This window comes from Pseudorasbora parva, chromosome 12 (genome assembly GCF_024679245.1).
Source record: "Pseudorasbora parva isolate DD20220531a chromosome 12, ASM2467924v1, whole genome shotgun sequence".
Lineage (NCBI taxonomy): Eukaryota > Metazoa > Chordata > Actinopteri > Cypriniformes > Gobionidae > Pseudorasbora > Pseudorasbora parva.
Genome location: NC_090183.1, coordinates 35,048,333 through 35,070,895, shown reverse-complemented (window position 1 = coordinate 35,070,895; position 22,563 = coordinate 35,048,333). Strand labels below are relative to the sequence as shown.

At 38.9% G+C, this 22,563-nt stretch overlaps 2 protein-coding genes across 4 annotated transcripts; both read left to right on the top strand.

The window, feature by feature from the left end:
* The first annotated feature begins 565 nt into the window (after positions 1-565).
* On the top strand, positions 566-3,151 carry LOC137093633 (trypsin-like). The gene is made up of 8 exons (XM_067458462.1): positions 566-614; positions 791-811; positions 890-1,058; positions 1,138-1,406; positions 1,496-1,641; positions 2,179-2,392; positions 2,865-2,972; positions 3,088-3,151. The coding sequence occupies exons 1-8, from the start codon at positions 566-568 to the stop codon at positions 3,093-3,095; spliced, it is 984 nt and encodes a 327-aa protein (XP_067314563.1). The 3' UTR covers positions 3,096-3,151.
* A 1,398-nt stretch (positions 3,152-4,549) lies between these two features.
* Positions 4,550-21,405, top strand: eif4bb (eukaryotic translation initiation factor 4Bb). Of its 3 annotated transcripts, XM_067459990.1 has the most exons (15): positions 4,550-4,678; positions 6,465-6,605; positions 13,139-13,344; positions 13,455-13,571; positions 13,654-13,708; positions 13,798-13,950; positions 16,063-16,224; positions 16,431-16,568; positions 16,675-16,930; positions 17,154-17,227; positions 18,111-18,354; positions 18,447-18,475; positions 18,562-18,688; positions 20,680-20,752; positions 21,004-21,405. In XM_067459990.1, exons 1-15 carry the CDS (start codon positions 4,666-4,668, stop codon positions 21,079-21,081), a joined length of 1,866 nt encoding a protein of 621 aa, XP_067316091.1. In that variant the 5' UTR covers positions 4,550-4,665; the 3' UTR covers positions 21,082-21,405. The 3 variants fall into 3 exon arrangements, with proteins under 3 accessions (XP_067316091.1, XP_067316092.1, XP_067316093.1); XM_067459991.1 differs by lacking the exon at positions 18,562-18,688 and having other exon boundaries at positions 18,447-18,524; XM_067459992.1 differs by lacking the exons at positions 18,562-18,688; positions 20,680-20,752 and having other exon boundaries at positions 18,447-18,524.
* The last annotated feature ends 1,158 nt before the right edge of the window (positions 21,406-22,563 follow it).

The following is a 22,563-nucleotide window of genomic DNA, read 5'->3' as shown; positions in this document are numbered from 1 at the left end:
CTTGTTGTGATTTTTACATTATGATGTGTAACAAAGCATGGCTAAATATCTTTTTTTTAATAACTGATTTATAGAGTAAATGACAGAAGTGTCTTTTGTGTAGATTGATATTTTACTTTAAATATTTAAAATAATAAGTTAAAAAATATATTTATATATAATATTTTTTTTATATGCAGTGAATGGTGAAATATACAGAATGGTGACTGAGATCCATTGTTGAAAGTCAAGCAGGTTTGGGGGGAAATGAGGATGAGCAAATTTAATTTTTGGTGAACTATCCTTTTAAGATTTAGCATTATCACCTTGCTCGATTTAGATAGGCTGCATTTAAGAATTTAGTTTATGTGAATTTAGTTTTAGAATACAAGTTTAACAGGTCTGCATTGTAAAAACAGGGCGAGGAGCAGAATATAAAAAAAATGGATTACTGTGACTTTAGAGTGATTATAGACGAGTGACGAGTAGAGACTAAATAAGTGAATATAAAAAGGCTTGTGAAAGGCAAAGAGAAACAAATCCACCTTCACCATCCATTCTGCAGGAGAAGAGACGGTTTGTGAAGATGTGGAGGTTAACGTCTGTCGGTTTAGCCCTGCTCTTATCAGTTCAAGGTAAGACTTACACTTAATGTTTAAGGTAGAAACTTTATTAACACTATACTTTCTGCCTTTTTTTCTGTTTCTTGTGAGATCATTTGATTCAGTTAATTTAGTTGGAGGATGTCACATGCAGCTGGATGTCTATAAAATTATACCTTAGTGTGTGCTACTATCTCTTTCCACCGCAGGTTCACTTTCTCAGCTGAATGGTAAGAGCTTGTCTCATTCTTTAGATGCTCATATGAAACACAGAAATGTGCAGGTGAACAATCTGTTTTTTCTCTCAGTTTGCGGACAAGCCCCTCTAAACACCCGTATTGTGGGTGGTGTGGATGCCCCTGATGGCTCGTGGCCGTGGCAGGTCAGTCTGCACAGCTCTACCTATGGAGGTCATTTTTGCGGAGGCTCCCTCATAAACAATGAATGGGTGCTGACGGCAGCTCACTGTTTACCTAGGTAAGATTCACCCATTTGCTCTTATTTTAATTGTAAGACAGTACGTTTTTTTCTCATTGTATTCTCTGACTGTTTTCAGTGTCAATACAACCAGCCTGCTTGTGTACTTAGGAAGAAGGATACAGCAGGGAGTCAATGCTAATGAAATTAGTAGAAACGTTGTCAAGATCATCGTTCACCCCTCCTACGACAGCAACACACATGACAATGACATTGCTCTTCTGCGTCTGTCCTCCGCAGTTACCTTTAATGACTATATTAGACCCGTGTGTCTGGCAGCACTGAACAGCAGCTTCCCTTCTGGCACCAGCAGTTGGATCACAGGCTGGGGAGATGTTCAATCTGGAGGTACAAACACATACAAACTCATCAATTCACATATGGCATTTACTTCTAGCACCGCAAATTAATAATTACATATGTTTGTGTATGTTCAGTGAGCCTACCTGCTCCTGGGACTCTGCAGGAGACTATGGTTCCAGTGGTGGACAATACTCAGTGTAATACTCTACTGGGTTCTGGATCTGTTACCAACAACATGATCTGTGCTGGTTTAACACAGGGAGGGAAAGACACCTGTCAGGTACAAGAGCCAATACGATTATTAAGTGTTGCACATCAAAATTGTGCACTTTTTTTTTTATCTTGACACACAAAATGTCCATCTATCCATCTTATATACAGTATGTACACTGTAAAAAATTATTTAGGAAAAAAGTTACCTGGTTGCCTTAAAATTTTGAGTTCATTGAAATTAAAATTTTGAGTTAATACAATGAACATTTTTTGAGATTCGACAACCTTTATTAAAATGTTATTAAAAGATGTTGTAAGCATATTGTGGAATTGTGTGTGTTTTATTTCCGATGACGCAGTGAAACACGCCAAAGAGTACTATTTTCATGATTTATCCATTTTTTATGTGGTTCAGATACAATAATATTTTGAGTTTCTATTTATTAAACAAATTTCCTTCATTGTATCAACTCAAATTTCTAATTTCAATAAACTCAAAATTTTAAGGCAACCAGGTTACTTACTTTTTTAAGTTAAACCAACAAAAAACAACCAAATTTTTTTACAGTGTGGCTCGTCCCATAGCCAAATGTCTCTGTCTTAGGGGGACTCTGGCGGTCCAATGGTGAGCAAGCAATGTTCGGTGTGGGTTCAGTCCGGTATCACCAGCTGGGGTTATGGCTGTGCCGATCCCAACTCTCCTGGTGTTTACACGCGTGTTTCACAGTATCAGAGTTGGATCACCACCACTATTGTCCAGAATCTCCCAGGATTCGTCGTCTTCAACCCTACAAGCACTTGCCAACCTGTTTCTACAACCTTACCTGCTTCTACTACCTCACAGATTTCTGCTTCAACTACTGCTCTACCACACAATCATTGTAACTCTTTCACACACACCTATACAAGAGATCACTATATCTATATTTAATACCTTTAAAAGGGTCATGACATGGATTTATTAATATGTTACTTACAGTTCACTTATAACCTTAATAAATGGTTTTGCAAAAAAAAAACAAAAAAAAAAACATATGCACAAAACAATAATTTTCAACTGTCAGTAAACAGCCCGTTATGATTTGCTAACCTCATTGCATAGGAAACAGTATCAATGCCCATTCGCTATTGCACGTGTGTGTTTTGAAAACATTAACCATATAAAAGCATCATACATCCTTTTAAAACATACATACATCATACACCTGCACTATATATATATACAGTATATATGGCATGGCCCTTTTAACACTACTCTGCATAACGCTTGTTCTCTTCATTTTGGTGTAGCTTCAAACTCTTGTCAAGGGAGATGTGGTGAGAGATTTGACATCCGTAACCGCTGCCACTGCAATCATCACTGTATAAACTGCTGCTGGGATTATAGAAGGCGATGCAGTAAGTCCAAATACACAGACATATACATAAACAATAGTATAGTTCTGGAACACAATTCAAACATGATTCAAATTCTTAAAAGTCTTCAGTTCTGTTTGTTTTTGCCTCTCTGCAGGGAATTAGTGGATATCCCTTGGTTGGCACAATCTTCTAAACAACTCACCTGCACTATATATTTCATGCATCAAATAAATAATGTTCAAAATTTATTATTTTAAACCTGAACAGAATAAATCAGTGTGTGTGTGTGTCTGGGTGTCATTTTCTAACCTGGTAGGGACTTCAACCTGAATGCACACAGACTCATGGATGTAAATGTAAATATACAGACAGTTTTGTGTGATGAGCAGGTTTAGGAACAGGATTAGTTTAAGGGGATATAATATACAGTTTGTACAATATAAAAAACCCGAACCATTCATGTCTATGGAGAGTTCCCACAAAGACAGTGAACTGTGTGTGTGTGTGTGTGTGTGTGTGTGTGTGTGTGTGTGTGTGTGTGTGTGTGTGTGTGTGTGTGTGTGTGTGTGTGTGTGTGTGTGTCAAAAACATACATACAAGCATTCATTTTATGGTAAATGCAAAGCATACAAATTTATATTATATAATTGGATTATATAATGTCATAACTTCATATTATAATTTGAGTTTGCTTGTAATCTGCATTATATAAATGACTAAATAAATACTTTGTATCGTTTGGCTTTTCTAATGACTTTTGCGGTTATAAATCTGGAGGTGAATGAAAGGTGTTTGTATTGTCTTGGCACATACTTGTGTATCGACAGGACAAAGTTTTACAGTAAAGTGATAAAATCATTGCTCAATAATCATCTAAAAAGGTGATATTATATATATATATATATATATATATATATTATCAGACTGTTATTTTATATTTCCATGAACTTTGTCGAGAGTTGCAGTGCCATCTGAGTGCACATTGAGTTTCCACACAGAGAAATACCCATATTTTCTCACCACAAATGCTGAGGATCATCCAGGCCTCTCAAAGATGAATCCCACTGTAAAAAACATTGAAATGGGTCTGGGGTAACGTTAGAGATGCAGCAACATATAATTTTCCTCTAGCTCTAACAGCAGAGCACTGACCTAGCAATGCCAAAGTCATGGGTTTGAGTCTGATGGAATGCATGAATGGTATACATTCAATGTAAATGTAAATTTAGTTGCTTTGGATAAAAGCATCCGTCAAAATGCATAAATGTAGAACTGTTTTCTAGTTGCAATTTTAGGAGAGCCAACAAAGGCCTACAATACAAGTCCAGAAAACAGCACGGAACATCAGTGTGTAAATGGCATACATACCTTTCTCTTATATATTTACAGAACATGCATAAACCTTGTAAAATATTTTGTTAGTAATAAATAAATAAATAAATAAATAAATTATATATATATATATATATATATATATATATATATATATATATATATATATATATATATATATATATATATATGCCATTTTATATATCTAAGATTTCTGTTTTCCAGTTTAATTATGGTGTCCAGATATGATTATTAGCAGCTTTCACATCCTCACAAAGTGCGACCTCTATTCTAAAGCATGTTCTCGTGTGGTTGAGTGAGGGTGTGATGCCTTGCCTGCCCCCTGTGACAAATCCCTGACGCCTTCATCCGGGACTCTTCCACCAGAACACTCTCCAACATGGCGGCGTCAGGTAAGAAAAATGCGCACTCGTGCTCTGCCTACATTTGTAGGCTTCTTTGCTAAACAGCTCCAAACAAGTTTTTATAATATACCTGGATTCACACGTAATGATTAAGGCATTCACTCTGTCCGTTTTTCAAACACGGATCTGCTAAATCTACTGGTAAAATGCATTGAAAACATGGATTAGTTGTATTGGGGAAGCCGTATGCTCAGATGAATTAGCCAGTGTGCTAGCGGCCAAATCTTGCACGTCGTCTGTTTCGTTGTCGTCCGGAGTTTTAGGACGGGACAAGATTGCGCGAACGGATGTTCGGGTAATTTAATGTATGTGGTAGTTTATAACGTTAGTGCGCGGAAAGTTTAAATATTATCGTAAATGACAGTGCATAAAGTTCTGGATGGTGCTAATAACCCGTGCTTGGTGCACATGCGCAGTGCGTTCCAGAGGAGGGACCGGAGCGTTCACCACGTGCACAGCGCCGTGGACGGACGCTCTCCGCTCGTTTTAGAGAACCGATTGTAGTGGTGTGAGTCGGGAGACTTTTATCTCACTGATTCGTTTTGTGTGTTTACAATTCATTTAGTGCAGTTACATTGTTATTCTTGTAGATGGCGAGTTTCTTATTTCTGTTGAGTCATTGAATCATTCACCAGTTCATTCTATTAGTTAAAATAATCGAGGAACTCAAGAGCAAAAACACCTGTCAAGAGTTTATCTAAGCCATATTAAACTGTTCAAGCATACGAAAATAATACCTAAGTAAGTTACCTAAACATGCGTGGAATGTGAATTTTTCACAAAGTATGATTATTTGAATGCTTTTCTAAATGTTATACAACCAGGGCAGTACAGTAGGTATTCTGCACAGCTTCTATATTCTTGAATTATAAGAAACTTTGTTAATGTCATCCCTGAATGATATTTCAAATCAGTAGTAGCATCTGACACCAGTGGTATCATAAATTGTGCTTCTATGTTTTTCTGGCTTATCCAGTTACGCATTGACTTTATAGATAAATAAACAGATAATGCTTTTGTGAACAAGATCATTGGCTCTTTGAACTGTAATGCAGGACTAAAGCTAACACATTGCATGTTAGACATATCCATTTATTTTTATGATTGAATGAGCCATCTCCTCCCCTTACAAAAGCCATAGTGAGTGAGGCTCATTGAGTGTCTTATTTCACCTTTTCAGTGCCACGTTTCGTGTCAACATGTCTTTTGCACAAGTGTGATATTGCTCAACTTTTAATGAGTGGTGTGACGCCTATTAGCTCCTGGTTTGTTTATGCTATTTAATGAAGGGTGTTCAGATGTTGTAAATGTTGTACATCTACAAGTGTACTCACATTTCAGTTTTAAGGCAAGAAGATACTAGTGAGAATTTTTTTTTTTTTTTTTTTGCATAATCATATTTTCTGTTATCTCTGTCACCATGTGGCCAAGCCATGGTGAGAACTTAAATATTTTTCTTACTCTGAATGTTAAACTTGAAATATAAATTCGGCCTAATTTCTAAATGCATTTTTATTGATCTATTGTGAACAACATATCCATGAATGTTTAATTTTTTTGACCACCTCTGGTGATATTTAGTCCACTTAGTGCTGCCCCTTTCTTTCAATCGACCTCAAGCTTTCATTCAGATCGGCTTCCATCAAATCAGCAACCATTGAATAGAACCAATTCCCTGCCTTAACACCCCCCCCCCCCCCCCCCCCCCCACATTATCAAATAATGAAATGGCTCAGTTTTGGCATTCTCATAGCATCTATTATTCTTTCTTTAGCTAAGAAGAATAAGAAGAAGGGGAAGACCCTGACCCTGACTGATTTCCTTGCAAATGATAGCAGTGGCAGTGCACCCCCCAGTTACCCCAGCGCGAAGACCACCAGCTGGGCAGATGAAACTGATGACTTGGATGGAGATGGTGAGTAAATCCTGGAATGGGCTACATTACTTTTAAAATTCAGAGCAGACTCATTTTTGGGAGATCCATGACAAATGAAAACAATAGGTCTGAAGTTGGCTGAAAATATCAAACATCAAAAGGTGTGCTGTGCTTGTTTGTAGGGCTACACAATTTGACCAAAAATCAGGACTTACCCCATCTGAAGGTCTAAAAAAATAGCATTAAAATCCACATTGTGTATTGTAAATAATATAATGATATATACTTAAATAATTGTTTAGTAAAAACAATTATTTAATGAGTCCCTCTGTTGCTCCAGTAGTGAGTATTATCAGGCTATAGCTCAGTGTCTGCAAACATACACGCACTCTTTCTCTCTCTCACGCGCGCCCTCTCTCTCCCTCTGGTTGTTTTGGTTGAAAGGAATGGCTACTGTTCTCTGCTTTTCAACAAATCATTTGCACGTATATTTTTTTGTATCTGAAGCTATAGCAGCAACATTGAATAAGTGATTATCAAATTAACTGACTCGTAGAGTCTGCAATACCTCACAAATTCCAAAGTGTCTGAATTAGCACAGTGTATGCCTGCCTTTACAAGTACAATTTTGGCTGTATTATTTGTCCCCTTTAATTGTCCTTTTTTGTTTATTGTTCCCTTTAAAGGGTCATGAAACCTCAAAACACTTTTTTTGAGATGTTAACAGATATGTATAGGCTTAACATCATTGAAAACACTAAGGGTACTCATTAATGGTATTCATATGTGAAAATAGTTATTTTTGCATTTTTCAGAGCGATTTCTGTCTTCCGGTTTGAAAAGCTTAGTCAGAGCAACGTCACAAATGCTGACGTCAGCGTGTGCTTTTCGGCCCAAGTATGGGCTGCTGGGGACATGCTGACATCGACCGCTCTGAGCGATTCTCGATATACATTCATGACATAAAGCTCCTTCAGTCCAATCACTGCACTGTATTATGCATACAAGATAATGTAGTTAATATGCATGAGACAGTCACTTCTGTCAGGCTCGTCTTCCATCATTATTGTAGAGACATGGGGGGGGGTTGGAAGCAGCGTGCGGTAAAGTCAAGGAGGAAAGCTAGGCGTCGTGCTGATACGAAGTAACGTAAGGGCGCCAAGCAAGTTGTAAGCGGGTGCAGTCTGTGGAAGCCTTTGCTACAAAGGCTCGGTAAAGTAAAATTAACTTGAGGAATCGCACGCCGAACCTGCAAGCGTTGACTATCTAATTTATGTCAGGAGTGCAAAATAACCAATCTGTAGGCTAATGAACAATATTTTTGATCAAATATCAAAAAGAATCAAAAGCCACGTCCTCTCCGTTTTATTTGTGGTCACAGACATGCACTAAACCGCATGTGTTTGGGCTCTTAGTGCTGCATATTTGGACAAATATAGATTTAGCTGCCGAGTGACACCACGGATCGTCACGGCAACCCAGCGTGCGTTGCTCTGTGCTTCAAATGTGCGGTCGAGACTATGAAACCTCAAACCCCTTCGCTTTACCCCGATCTAGAATTACACATCTGTCGCATCGCATGTTCGTGGGTGGTTCACGTTCTCTTATCACGTCGGCGCGTTGTTCATCTTGCCAAACAGCGTGCAGATTTGGACAAATATAGTTTTATCACGTTTGCAAAATATTTTGTCATGCAGAATAACATTTATTTTCATTTCTCACTGAATTATACTGGTTTGAAGAGCTGAATGATTTGCGATCTCTGCTGCAAGCCACTCATAGCTCTCTCATTCGCTGTACTCATCCCTCATTCAATCTCACTGTGGTAAACAATGCCAACGTGAACCAAGAACATGTCTCAGAACCGCTGTAACTGCTGCTGTTGGTATCGCTAATCTTAATGCACCTAATGACACTCCCCTATTTATGCAAACATTCCCTCTTTCCACACAATACCATCCTACCTTTTCACAGTTGACCACTCCCCTTTTAAGAAGCCTTTTCAAATCGAAGGTGTGAAAAAACACTGCTGCAGCAGGGGGGTTTCATGACCCTTTAACTGTTAGATGAAATTTACACCCATTTTTGAAATTTCATTTGACGCTGACTCAATTTTTTTAGTACTATCAGGGCATGGTGCCAATGGCACATACTGTGTTTTATAACAATATGCCAATGTGTTCGTAAAACAGCATTTTATGACTATTCAAAATTGCAGACTTTAAGTAGGGTATCATTTAACTCGGCATGTGCTGAATCTAAAGTGTTTCAGTTCACTGTTCAGTAGTTATAAGCAAAATGTCCATATCTCCGGACCTCATGGTGGCACTGTGCATGTACTCTCAGGTCATGGTTGTCATAACACACACACACACATAGGGATGGGTACCGAAAACCGGTATTAAACGGGCCCCGGGGGTGAATTTTGAAAGACCGTTGTATCGATAAGCTCGGACGTTATCGGTTCTTCTGTCGGTACTTTTGAAAATACGAGAAAGAGAGAGACCACGAGCAAAACGACAGAGGACAGAACTGAACATTCAAACATAGCCTGGTTACACTTTAGATCTGTGATAGTCTGATTTTATTTTAGATTTTGGCTTCCAAAGATTAAAATAATATTTATGTCTAGCGCAACTTATGTAGGCTAATTCCCTTTGCAGCAGTAGCCTACGCTGTCATTTCTCCATAAAACTCAAACGCAATGACAGAATCAGCACGATCAGAGATTGTTGTAAAATACAGTCTAGCTACTGTTGGTAAATTGTGGGATGCGTTTTAATAATAAAAAGAACGATTAAGCACAAAAATGTGCGCAAGAGGATGTTCCCAAGTCGGCGCGCGCGCTCCGAAACAGCCCGCAATGAGACGAGCAAATTACACTTTCGGTTTCACACTCGCGTCTAAACGATCAAATGTACACAAACATCTATGTCAAAATCCCGGCTTGGAGAGTCTCTTAAATACAACAGTTAAACAGTTTTAGTTTGTGTCTAAAATGGACGTAGTTATTTTGGATAAAGTCAGGAGAAAGTGTAGTGTATCTGCCTATTATCAGTCGCCTATAGAGCTGCACATCTGTCTTAAAGAGGCAGTGGTGTTAATAAACATGCTGATGAATTACTACGAATTAAACAACCAAATGCAAAGAGAAAATCACTCACAGCTCTTGAATTAATAACTTCAGCTTTATTACGCATTATTTTGGCTATTTATGATAAACTATGCAGTGTTATTTTACTAGAATTCTTCCTGAAATTAAAGCACTGTATAGGCCTATATAATGTGTATTTTTGTTAATTGTGTTTGTGTGTGTGTGTGTGTGTGTGTGTGTGTGTGTGTGTGTGTGTGTGTGTGTGTGTGTGTATGTATATATATATATAAAATCTCAAAAAGTACCGATAAGAATACCGTTAAAGTACCGGACCGATAAGCAGTATCGGTAAGAGTAGTAATACCGTTAAAATCTTAACGATACCCATCCCTACACACACATGAAGCTGTGTCTGAAATCGCCTTCTATACCCTTAAATAGGGCACTATTTGAGGAGCCAGTCATTTATAGTGGTGTACGAAACCATAGTGGACAATATTGAGTGCACTCATTCAATCCCAAAATGCACCACAGTAACGAGTGTACAACTGGGCTGCGTTCAGCCCAGACAAAACATTTTTTTTAAATGGAAATGGTGCTGCTTTGAACATCCTGTTCTGATGACGCAGGAGTTGTAATTATTGCAGCGGAGAAGGCCATTCTTAGTGTTCCTTTTAAATAATTTTTAGAGCCTGATGAAATTGATATGTGTTTTTTATACTGCAAAATATGCTCGACGCATTCTCTGCCCTTGCCGTCCAGAATAAGAGAACATCCCCATCCCATTTGATATTTCCAGTTCTTATTTTTTTAATACCTTGTTTTCTTTCTCATTTTTATGTAATGGACTTAATTACCATTATGAAATTTGGTCTATCAATCAACTTCCTTTGCAATTAGGGGTGACCTCGAATAGTCGAAGATTCGATGCATCGATATGCGGAGCCTGATTCGACCACCGATCTCACGGTCGAATCTTCGCGGGTGTTACGAAACGAGGATCATACCATTTTGGCAATATGGGGGTGCTCAATATTTTAAAGACGTGTCGCGGCGCTGAGCATCGGTGTGCGACCCCTTTAAGGGCGCTGAGCTTCGCACCGCGCCTTTAAAATTAGAACACGTTCAGTGAGTGTACACACACTGGCGGCAGCATTCAGCGCCTGTCCGCGGCCACACAGGAAGTTGTTTAAAATCCTGCCGCACCACTGAGCGCTTTCGTGCAGCTCATCTGTTATTCAATTCAAAATTGAGCTCGCGCATATATAATGTGCGCGTCGGGTGGCGGTGTGAGATCCTGAGGCGCGGGGCTGGGCTTCGCGTCCTTCACGATTCGGCTTCAGAACGTGCACGTAAACGCTTGTCCTCTCTAGGCAGGTATTTTTTTAGGTTTATTTATCAAAATGTTCTTTTATATATTTGTGTGATGTTCTGTATTTCGATCACGGCTTTAACATGTTATTAGAAAACGGTTTATTAATGTTTACCCACCACATTAACTTTTAGGCTATTTAAACCTAAATAAGAAAGCCATTGTCAGTTTGTCTGTCAGTTAGCAGGCAGTTTTGTCGCTTTATTAAAAGTTGTTGCTGTGTGCAGTGTGTAAAGGAAAATAAAAATAGTTTTACCCTTCTGCTGACAGTGTCGTGCCCCTCCCAACCCATTCACACACACAGATGATTCGACTATCAGTCGACCATAGAGAGATTCGACAATTCTGATTCGATTGTCTAAATCCTTAGTCGAGGACAGCCCTATTTGCAATGAAGCTAAAAATCTAAACTACATCATGTTATGCTATAATTTTACTATAAAACTCATATCTAAACAGTCACGTCTTCTAATATCTTCAGTTGCTGCGTACTGAGCTGCAGCTGACACATGTAAACAACTTGGACCCATTTCAAATAATTATTAAACAGCAAGTAAAAATTGTGCAAACGCATTGCGCATACCTTCTGGCATACTCTCTGTTTGAATTCATTCACTTTTTCAAGTGGAGTAATGTAGGGAATAGTCAATAGGGGGCAATTTTAAACACTGCACAAGGTTGGTCTCAATTATTAATAATAATAATAATTACATAGTGCTTTTCTGGGTACTCAAATCGCTTTACATATAGAAGAGGAGAATCTCCTCAGCCACCACCAACGTGCAGCATTCACCCGGATGGTGCGACGGTAGCCATATTGCGCCAGAACACCCACTAAAACAAGCTGAATGGTGATGAAATCAATCAATGGGTGTTTCTCAATATCCCTTGTTTCCTCGCTCCTCTGTCCTCCATCCTATTACCCGGAAACTGACCACGCTCAGCCGTCATTTAGGACAGGACTATTCAAATCTTACCCTGGAGGGCCAATGCTCTGCAGAGTTTAGCTCCAACTCTGATCAAAAACACCCACCTGTGATTTTCTAATGATCCTGAAGACATTGATTAGCATGTTCAGGTGTTTCATTAGGGTTGGAGCTAAACTCTGCAGCGCATTGGCCCTCCAGGGCAAGATTCGATCATCTCAAGTCTTTAATTTCCCCACGAGGGTCGAGGACTGACGAGGCTTCCTGAGGAGTCATGAGCGAGAATACACAGGTATATCCTTTGCAGGAGTGTTTTATCGACTAAGCGTGATGCACGTATACATTCTCCTCCCCTTCACATCTTACCACTGTTGTTGTTATTATTGTTTATATCTACAAGATGCAAATGTTAAATTACAACTGTACTAGGACAATTAAAACAGACCCCGGGTGAGCACCCCCCTGCAGGCCTCACTAACAACTCTTCCAGCAGCAACCTAGTTTTCCCAGGAAGTCTCCCATCCAGGTACTGACCAGGCTCGAGCCTGCTTGGCTTTAGTGGAAAACCAGTCTTGGGCTACTAAATATACCCTAAAGCATTGCAGAGATATTCATCAATGCGTTCGTTTTGGCGTGATCTTTGTTTACTTGTTGTTCGAGAGAATATTTGTCAGTATGGTCTGAAGATAATATGGTTCAATTTAAGTGAAAATCGGAGCAACGGCCTAGGATGAGTTAACAAAAATAGGTTTTTCAAAAAATTTCCATGAGAAATGATGTAGCCTTTGCGATTTGGTAAGTGGACTAAGCCATATGCTGGTTTCGTTTCTTTTCGTTTTATCTTAGTCTGAGGCAAAAAAAAATGGAGTTTGTGCACATCACTTTCTATGCAATCTTCTGTTAAAATGTCAACTCTGACTGACCAAAATCTGCAGTTTAGCAACTGTTTTCAACTCCAGCTGTAAATCTGTGTAAAAGATCTAGGCCAAAGTCATGTAGTGTATTTCAGCCTTAAGACGACCAAATGCTAGGGATGGTAAGACATTATGCTTCACTGTGTATGTGCTATTTTGCAAGATCGATGCCAAACACAGGTGTAAATTGGATTTTGGATTGCATTTTGGAATCTAGTCAATTAAAATATTCTATGGTAATCAAGTCCCATTCTCCTTCTCATTAGTCTCAACTTCCTGGCATACTGCTGAGGATACATATCGAGCTCCTCCCATTGATCGCTCCATCCTGCCTACCGCACCTCGCGCAGCACGGGAGCCAAACGTTGACCGCTCTCGGCTGCCACGCGGCCCGCCCTACACGGCCTTCCTTGGTAACCTTCCCTATGACGTCAGTGAGGAATCCATCAAAGACTTCTTCAGGGGACTTGCGGTCAGTGGGAACATGCATGTTTAAAAATGGGATGCCTAAATAATACTTATAATGTCTTAGCTGCTTGTGTGCTGGTTGCGTATAACTGTATCTTATGTGTATATTATCAGATCAGTGCAGTGCGTTTGCCACGGGAGCCCAATAACCCAGAAAGGCTTAAAGGGTTTGGTTATGCTGAATTTGATGATGTTGACTCAATTTTGCGTGCTCTCAGTCTAAATGAGGAGGTAGGTCATCAATAAAATACTGACTTCAGTGCATTGCTGTTTTTTTTCTATTTTGAATTAATGTTGCATTAAATTTTTGTAGAATCTTGGGAACAGACGGATTCGAGTGGATATCGCAGATCAGTCCAATGACAAAGGTGAACTGATGATATACAGACTCCTTCACGTTGTTTTTGCCTCTGTGAAAGTTTTTCCTGATTTAAATTTAACATCATATTGCCTCCAGAGAGGGATGGTGGATCAATGTCAGGGCGAGACCGTGATCGAGATCGTGGTCGTATGATGGATGGTGGCCCTGATAAGACGGATTCTGATTGGAGGGCACGGCCGACTGCGGAGCAAGATGATGGACCACGCAGAGATGAAGGATTTGGAGACCGTAAGTTAAACAGATGCAAACTGTACATAGGTCTTATATTCTGGTATGTCTACAATCAACAGAATTTTTATTATTTATAACATTGAAAAGTAAAGCTGCACAATTACTCAAAATAAAATGCTTTCGGATGTATATATTATCAAATCGCAAATCTTTAAAGGGTTAGTTCACCCAAAAAGAAAAATTCTCTCAATAATTTCTTACACAAATGACGGTCAACACCTGTAAAGGGGGTCGCACACCGGACGCAGAGCTCGGCGGCGCTCGACGGCGCGCCACGTCTTTAAAATTCGAACACATTGTTTTCAATGAGTGTACGCACACCGGTGGCGGCATTCGGCGCCTGTCCGCGGCGACTCAGGAAGTTGTTCTAAATCCTGCCGCGCCACAGAGCGCCATTTCAAGGCTTTATATTAAAAGTATATTATCGTTAAGGTATACTGATTTCAACCTTTGCTACAAGACACATTTGTTTTACATTCTGAGTTCAACAGCTTGAATAAAGTCTAAACATATTTTGGGGAAATGTATAATAAACGTAGCCTTTTAAAATGTGCACGTCCGGTGTGCGATACCTGAGACGCTGCGTGGCGCGCCGCCGAGCTCCGCGTCCGGTGTGCGACCCCCTTGAGACTTCTGTTCATCTTCGGAACACAAATGGAGATATTTTTGTTGAAATCCGATGGCTCAGAAAGGCCTTCATTCACACCAATATCATTTCCTCTGTCAAGACCATAAAAGGCACTAAAGACGTCGATACAAACCCCATCTCACTACAGCGGCTCTACAATAATTTTATGAAGCGACGAGAATAGTTTTTGTTGCCAAAAAAACTAAATTAAATAAATAAAAAAAATCATTTTGGGGTGAACTAACCCTTTAAGTATACTCCAATTTGTAAACTTGTATGCAAATACATTTAGTTTAGCGGCTACGGCTTGTGATGAACATAAAATGCTGCGTTCTACGCAAAGCAGTAGAACAATATGTAATGTGTATGTAATGATTAAATTAATTTGTTGTCAACAAGCATGAAGCTTTAAAGTCCTTTGAAAATGTTTGGCTTTTAGTATGAATATGGTAGGCTAATGTTATCTATAAGCTAGTGTGCTCCAAAACTGGCAATATTCGCATTTAGAATATGTAAGCATACAAAACCTACTCTCCAGCTACCATGAATATGGATCAGCTTCTCGTCAGATTTTCTGTCCAATCAAATGCTCTGTAGAATCTAAAGCGTCCCACCCCTTACAATATAAATAGATGCTGAAGCTGTGGCTGAATTTGGTCACTTGTTCACACCATAGACTGTAAAAAAATATGAATGTAGCGTCCGTGACGTCACCCATAGGATTCTGATAAGCTGCTCTGAAGCTTAAAGTAGAGACGAGCTGGCCATTGTCATCTTGCTAGCGAGTAAACAAATGAGTTATAAAAAAAAGTTCACCTCCCTCACAGTTGTCATGAAGGGCAAAATTAGCCGCATAGACCAAAACCACAAGTTGTACCAGGCTGTAAACAGGTTTTTTTTCTGCTGTAAAGTTGGGAATTCTAATATGGAGCTTAATGAGATTCTGACCCTAGTGGCCAGTTGATGAATTGCAGTTTACATTACTTCCGTATTGGCTTTAAGGTAGCTCGCGGGAGGTTGCCTGCTCCGGTCCAGATAGCACAGAGCGGATCTTGTGCGCAAGCCAGCACAGACCACAAAACACTTTGGACCTATTTGAATTCTGCACAGGATGATATATTTTAAAGTAATATGAATGCGATTAGGAGGACTAAGTTAGAGATTAGCTGGAAACTATGGCTTTACCGACCTCAATGCCTCTGGCTGAGCTTTGATATAAACTAAAGCATTATATTGGCTATTTTTTAAAAAGGGGCGGGGCTGTTCAATATGTCTTGCCCTGTCTTCCTCCTTCAGTGGAAATTACGTCAACACATTGAATAATACTGTGCATTTCAAGGCACTTCAGTGGGCCTTTAAGGGCTCCGTGTGGTTTTCCTTGAAAAAAGCTTGTTTATTCAAGGTTAAATATATCTCAATTTAAATCTGGTTTGACTGTTAACATACTATTTTGTGTAATGCCTTGTGGTTTCTTCTTGCAGGGTCACGTGATCGCTTTGAGTCGGACCGATTCAGAGATGCTCCAAGGCGCGATGACCGCTTTGACAGCGGTCGAGATCGCTTCAGTGGTAGAGATCGCTTTGATGATCGAGATCGCAGAGATCGCTACGATGACCGAGGTAGCAGAGACTACGATCGTGGAGGTTGGTGGAGATTCGTTCAGTGGCGTTTCTTATATGATAATCAGAAACGGTAGTAAAAGTTATTAAAGGGATAGTTAATCCAAAAATGAAAGTTGTTATAATTTGCTTAGATATCCATTTTAATTTCTATGCATTACTGAATGTTTGGTGTGTCTTTTATTTCATTTTGCTTTGCAAGTAATGATATGGTCATATGGTTGTCTTAGGTTATGACTCGCGTGGTGGAGGACGGCGAGGATTCGGTGGTGGCTTTAGTAGAGACTTTGGTGACCGCCGAGATGGAGATCGCTATGGAGATCGAGAAGAGCGCGTAGATAAGAGGGATGAAGGACGAGAAGAAAGGGGTACATAAGACCATGCTATTGGAGAAATTGCATATGTCAGCTTTAAAGATAAAAATGTCAGAAATGATGTCTCCCTATTCTAAATGTATGAGATTTTCCATTCCAGGTGCTCTACAGAGACCCAAGTTAAACTTGAAGCCACGGAGCATCCCAAAAGAGGAGGAAAAGAGTGGAAGCTTGTCCCCCCAGAGCAACACGACGAATTCCAGCAGGACTTCCTCTATATTTGGGGCAGCCAAACCTGTGGACACGGCCGCCAAGGAGAGAGAGGTGGAGGAGAGGTTGAAGAAAGAACAAGATCGACTCCAGAAACAGCTGGAAGAGGACAAGAACAGGGCCCCAGATAGACGACCACGAGACCGGTGAGAAAGGGGGAAATAGATGGGTTGATGCGAAACTTGGTGGTTCACCAGCAAACCACACTCGTGTCTACTTGGAAAGGTGGTAAGTGGTGTGAAATCTTGAAGGTGTGATATGAAATACAGCTCAGGGAACATCTGGAGTTTCTGGAAAAAGTAACATTTAAATAGTGATGAAAGAGTAATTAGAGAATTGTAGAAGTTGAATTTGTCTTTTTTTCTTCAGAGATCCGAGTTGGAGAAGTGAAGAGCCGTTTAAAGAGCGGCAACGCACAGGAAGCGAATCCTCACAACCTAAAGGTAATAGATTTTTGTTTTAAACAGAGACCTTATCAAGGAATGGAGATTAGGGATGCACTATTATAATTCTGATGAATGCCCTTATATTATAGCTGATAACTTACCCTGTTTATAACTGGTATTTAAAAACTTTTGTAGTCATTAAAAAAAAATAGCCCATCCCTCTATGAAGCCCATCCCTCCGAAAAACACAATGGAAAATTCAAAAAAATAGATTGATTAGATGGCCAAATGAAGCTACCTGAAGTGTACATGGGAAGTAGACTCGCTCCCTCTGTCAAAATCGAGGGAGCAAGGGTCTATCCATATAAACTTCCCTTGTCCACTTCATGAAGTGGAATGCACTTCAAAATGACGGTGGGGATTCCCATGATGGGAAGTGCTAGGGAAGTTTGCAAGTGCGTGTCTAATAGTGGAGTGGAACGCAGCATAGCAAGGGTTTATGATGTCACCAACCCAGGAAGAAGCTCTTTGTAGTCCAAACTGGCCGTTTTTGTAGGCAATAAACTGCCATAACTTTAAAAGACAATATCTCAGTTTGCGTTGAACTTTCAGCACTGTAACTTTGCTGATACTGTTTTTGCTCAATCAGCAACATTACACACTAACTAAAGTTAGAAAAAGTGAAATTGCATGCAACCACCCCCTTTAAAATTGCTAAAAACTAATGCTGGAATAAATACAAATTACAGCTAATAGAAATATATATAAAACATTAACAAAAAAGACAAAAGCACATAAAACATAAATAAAAGCTAAATCAAAATATTAATAAATGCTATAAAAAATACTAAAATAACACTGGTTTAAAGATGCCAATAATGACATCAAACAAAATTCAGCAGTTGTTATACAAATATATTTCTGTATCTATTATGTGCAGGATCTAGATGTCAAGATGGTGAACATTCAGAGAATGAAGTCTTCAGTGGCCAGGAGGATGAGCCGATCTCTCCTGCAAGTCCATCACCCTCTTCCAATCAAGGAGGGCTCCCACTGAAAGTAATGCCAGCTCCTCCCCCTAAAGAAAACGCGTGGGCCAAACGCAGCACTGGGGGAGGCGCTAATGAGAAGGAAGGACCACCCTCAGCTGCCCCCAGCAACAAAAGTGCTCCCAAACCCAACAGGTGTGATTTCTCTCTCAAGTTATGCAAATATAAAAGCATAAAATGATGAGGCAAAGGTAACAGCCTTGTGCTTTTTGTCATTGTTTCTCTAGGTCAGCAGAGGAGACCGTATTGGGCAAGGGTAAAAGTCTCCACAATAACACTTCACCAGAGTGGCAAGAACCTTTGGAGTGAGTTTTCTGACTTGTATGTTGTTCTGTTTGCTAGATGAAAACCGGGTTGATGGCATTCGAAGGGATAAGGTTATGCCTCAGGGAAGAGGAGGTGGAGTTGGGAGAGGAGGAGGGGGGCGGGGACGAGGGGTTGAACCTGCACGGAGAGAACCCACAGACAGGTGAGGCAGTCTTCACTAATGTGAATTCACATGACTGCAGAGTAGGGCTGTGCGATTCATCGAAATTGAGTTTCGATTTTGGCCTTTCCAGCGGTGCGCTTTTGTTGTTTAGTTATTTAAAAGCACGAGAGGGAACTCGCCCTGTTTCTAAGGTGGCTTTCTGTGTGCACACTCGAAGACGGAACATTAACAAGCAAGTGAGCTCTCAGTTTCTGGGTGCACACCCTAAACTTGTCAGATACACCCAAAGTAGTCAAAATAACGGGCTTGGCTAGTATTCGAATTTTCAATTCCCAACCCTAGTCTTTTTTTGTAATGTTGATAGTGAGTTGGAACTGCTAAGCTAAAAAGCACTATAAAAGTAGTACAATTTCTGCATCATATTACAAAAGAGACCGTAAGAAAAGAAGCTGGAACGACGGGCATAATCAATGATGACAACCACCCAAATGTGTTGCATTTTATGTTTATCACAAGCCGTAGCCGCTAAACTAAATCATACTCTGCCTCTATTCTGCCATTAGTTAATGTAAATACATAGTGATGTGTTCAAAGTATAATATGATATCAGAATATTGTTCTCGTCCCATATTTTATAGTTTCCAAAAATATAGACCAAAGGGTTAAAGGAGCGATGACATTTTTATTTGGGTATATTGTTTTCATAAAATGCTCAAAAATGTAGATTAAGAGGTTAAAAAGAATAGTTAACCCAATTTATACCCCACATTTTTTCCCGTCACATCATTTACTCAGCCTTATGTTGCTCCAGAATCATTAGCTAATCTTTGAAACACAAATTTATTTATATATATATATATATATATATATATATATATATATATATATATATAATATAAATAATATGAATATAAGAGGATTCTTTCAATCACTTTGGAAGTCCAGGACAGGTAACCAAAACTTAGAAGATCCAAAAAGGTCATAAACACGTTGTAAAACAAATCTATATGAATTGAGCAGTTCAATTTAAAGCTTGTGAAAAAAGCGTTAAAAGCTTTTAAAAGCTTTTGCTGTAAAAACACATTGCATAATTAAAAACAGTCCATGTAGTAATAAGATGTTAACTCAGATGTGGTTTAACTGCTTTAATTATATAATAGCTTTAAGTGCAGTGCTGGTACACTGTAAAAAATTATTTAGAAAAAAAGTTACCTGGTTGCCTTAATTTTGAGTTCATTGAAATTAAAAATTTGAGTTAATACAATGAACATTTTTTGAGATTCGACAGCCTTTATTAAAATATTATTAAAAGATTTTGTAAGCATATTGGGTAATAATGTGTGTGTTATTTCTGATGACGCAGTAAAACATGCCTAATTGTGCTATTTTCATGATTTATCACATTTTTTATGTGGTTCAGATACAAAAATATTTTGAGTTTCTATTTATTAAACTAATTTCCTTCATTGTATCAACTCAAATTTTTAATTTCAATGAACTCAAAATTTTAAGGCAACCAGGTTACTTACTTTTTTAAGTTAAACCAACAAAAACCACCACAATTTTTTTACAGTGTAGGTTAATTAAAAAATGTATTTGGTTACTGATTACAAATTACATGACAAAAATTGTTAATATGAATATAAGAGGATTCTTTCAATCACTTTGGAAGTCCAGGACAGGTAACCAAAACTTAGAAGATCCAAAAAGGTCATAAACACGTTGTAAAACAAATCTATATGAATTGAGCAGTTCAATTTAAAGCTTGTGAAGAGATATGATCCCATTTTATAATTGAACAGATTTCATTTGGGCTTTCTGTTAGGATTAATCATGACTTTTGAAATATGCCCCCCCATTTTTTCGGAACTCGTCAGCCCCAGTCCTTATCCTCTATCATTGTATGGAAAAGAGCAGGTCAGTCCTTTTTGTTACATGAAGCAAAAAACGGATTTGTAACAATATGAGGATGACTAAATTTTAGCTTTTGAGAGGACTATTCTTCAAGTCTTTCATGTTTTAATTGACAGGAAGGAGGTCAGGCGGGACAAAGATCCCAGAATAGCCTCAGAACCAAAGAAATATGAAGAGAGCGCTCCTCCAGTGAGTACCTCACCTGGTCCTGACCTCTCAGAGTTTTTTTTTTTTTTCTTGAAGCATCTTCAATGTAGGCTACATTGCAAGAACCGTTAGACCCCAAAGTTGATTGATTGTAGAAACTACAAATCAGTGGTGGTGTTCAGCCCATTGCTGTGTGGAACTTGGGGAATAACTTATAGAGACAAATACTGGATCATTAATATCTTCATGCCACTCTAGCGTTGAGCTCATAACATTTCTTTTTGTCCCTTTAGCAATTCAGCTCAGTGAGTAAGTATGCTGCCCTACTAATGGATGGAGAACAGGGAGAAGATGAAGGTGGAGAGGAATAAACAATTCGGAAGGATCAACTAACTGCAGAACAGAAGAAAAGAGCAACTGAATGATCAAATGAGGGGTTAAATTAGAATTCCCTCATGATGGAGCTGTGTGGCTTAAGGGAATGATGGTTCAGGTACCCACAATGCTGTTCTGTGTCACGTTTATGGAAATGTATACAAGTATTCCCAAAACTGGTCCATTTTAATTAAAAATAAAATAAAATAAAACAAATCAGTGCAGTAAGTAGACAAATGCATTCATGTAGACATTTAAAAATCATTGTTAACCTGAAAGTCATTGTTATAAATAAAAAAAAAGTATGTGAGATACTGTAACTTGCCTCTGAATTCCTTCTTTGATTAAATTCAGTCAGCATTTGCAATAGGATGCATAATTTACCATAGATTTTAAATGTTCACTCAATGCTATGCATTTTGTTGTAATGCCATAAACCATGGTGTATTTTAATTTTTTTGTTGAAAAGGGTTTATATATCTAATTTTCGATTGAAGAGTTCATGGTTAGCATAGACAGCAGAAACACCCTCAGAACTAAGGCGTAGGCAGCAGGATGGCCTTTCCACTTAAATCCTCTTAATGCCTCGGAGTGAATCTCAAGGTTTCTGCTATCTTTTGTTCATCTCAAACCTGCATAACATATTATTTTCTCAAAAGGCAAGGTTAGTCAAAGTCCACTCAAACCAATGTAATGCTCCAACACTGAGGCTGTGCAGATCCTCCCAGTCTCTTGGTGATTGAGTATTGAAATAAGCTGTCCAAAACACTTAATGCTTTTCCTTCATGAGGAATATATTATTATTTGAATTATGGTAAAGTCTGACTGCATGAAGATCCACTGTTGGCACTGCAGTGGTGGCGTCTGTGCCACAAGAAAAATAGTTTGGTTACAGTTTACTGCCATTTAATCTAAGCTTTGACAAATTTTGAGCCATGTGTGTTTCTCAAGGTGTCTTTCCCATTTCTGCTTTATTGGAAGGGTTTTATGGCCCTTTCTAGGGTGGGATCTTTTTGTTTTCCCAGTTGCCCTTACTGAACCTCTCCTGCCAATAACCTGGGCTGTTCCAGCTGACATAGTCTGACATTTTCATAATATCCTTCATACTCAGATGGACTCTGTTGAATTGTGTCCACACATGGAAATAGCTCAACTGTCTGGTCCTGTTATACATTGAATTTGATGATTGTGATGTTTTTGTCATCCTGATGGCATTTATAAACAAGCCATGGTTCTTGTGGTCTGCTATTTGTTTCTTTTGGAGCTAAACAAAAATGCTTGCCTTCAAGCTAGTTTTTTTTTAATGAACTTTCATTTACCATTTGCTATGGAAGCTTGTTTCTGCCACAGAGTTAAAAACAAATGGGCACACAAATGGTTACTAATAAGGTTGTATTAGTTGACACAAACTAACCATCCTCTGTTCAGCATTAGTTAATGTTAATAAAAATCCAGCTGTTCGAGGTCTGTTCATGTTA

What these genes read in the sequence shown, in the direction of transcription:
- eif4bb (XM_067459990.1), top strand. An exon ending in CAGAGACTACGATCGTGGAG is followed by an intron (nt 16,225 to 16,430) that starts GTTGGTGGAGAT and finishes TGGTTGTCTTAG; the next exon opens with GTTATGACTCGCGTGGTGGA. An exon ending in CGAATCCTCACAACCTAAAG is followed by an intron (nt 17,228 to 18,110) that starts GTAATAGATTTT and finishes TATTATGTGCAG; the next exon opens with GATCTAGATGTCAAGATGGT.
- LOC137093633 (XM_067458462.1), top strand. Translation starts at nt 566, where the DNA reads ATGTGGAGGTTAACGTCTGTCGGTTTAGCCCTGCTCTTATCAGTTCAA. An exon ending in GAGGGAAAGACACCTGTCAG is followed by an intron (nt 1,642 to 2,178) that starts GTACAAGAGCCA and finishes TCTCTGTCTTAG; the next exon opens with GGGGACTCTGGCGGTCCAAT. An exon ending in TTGCCAACCTGTTTCTACAA is followed by an intron (nt 2,393 to 2,864) that starts CCTTACCTGCTT and finishes ATTTTGGTGTAG; the next exon opens with CTTCAAACTCTTGTCAAGGG.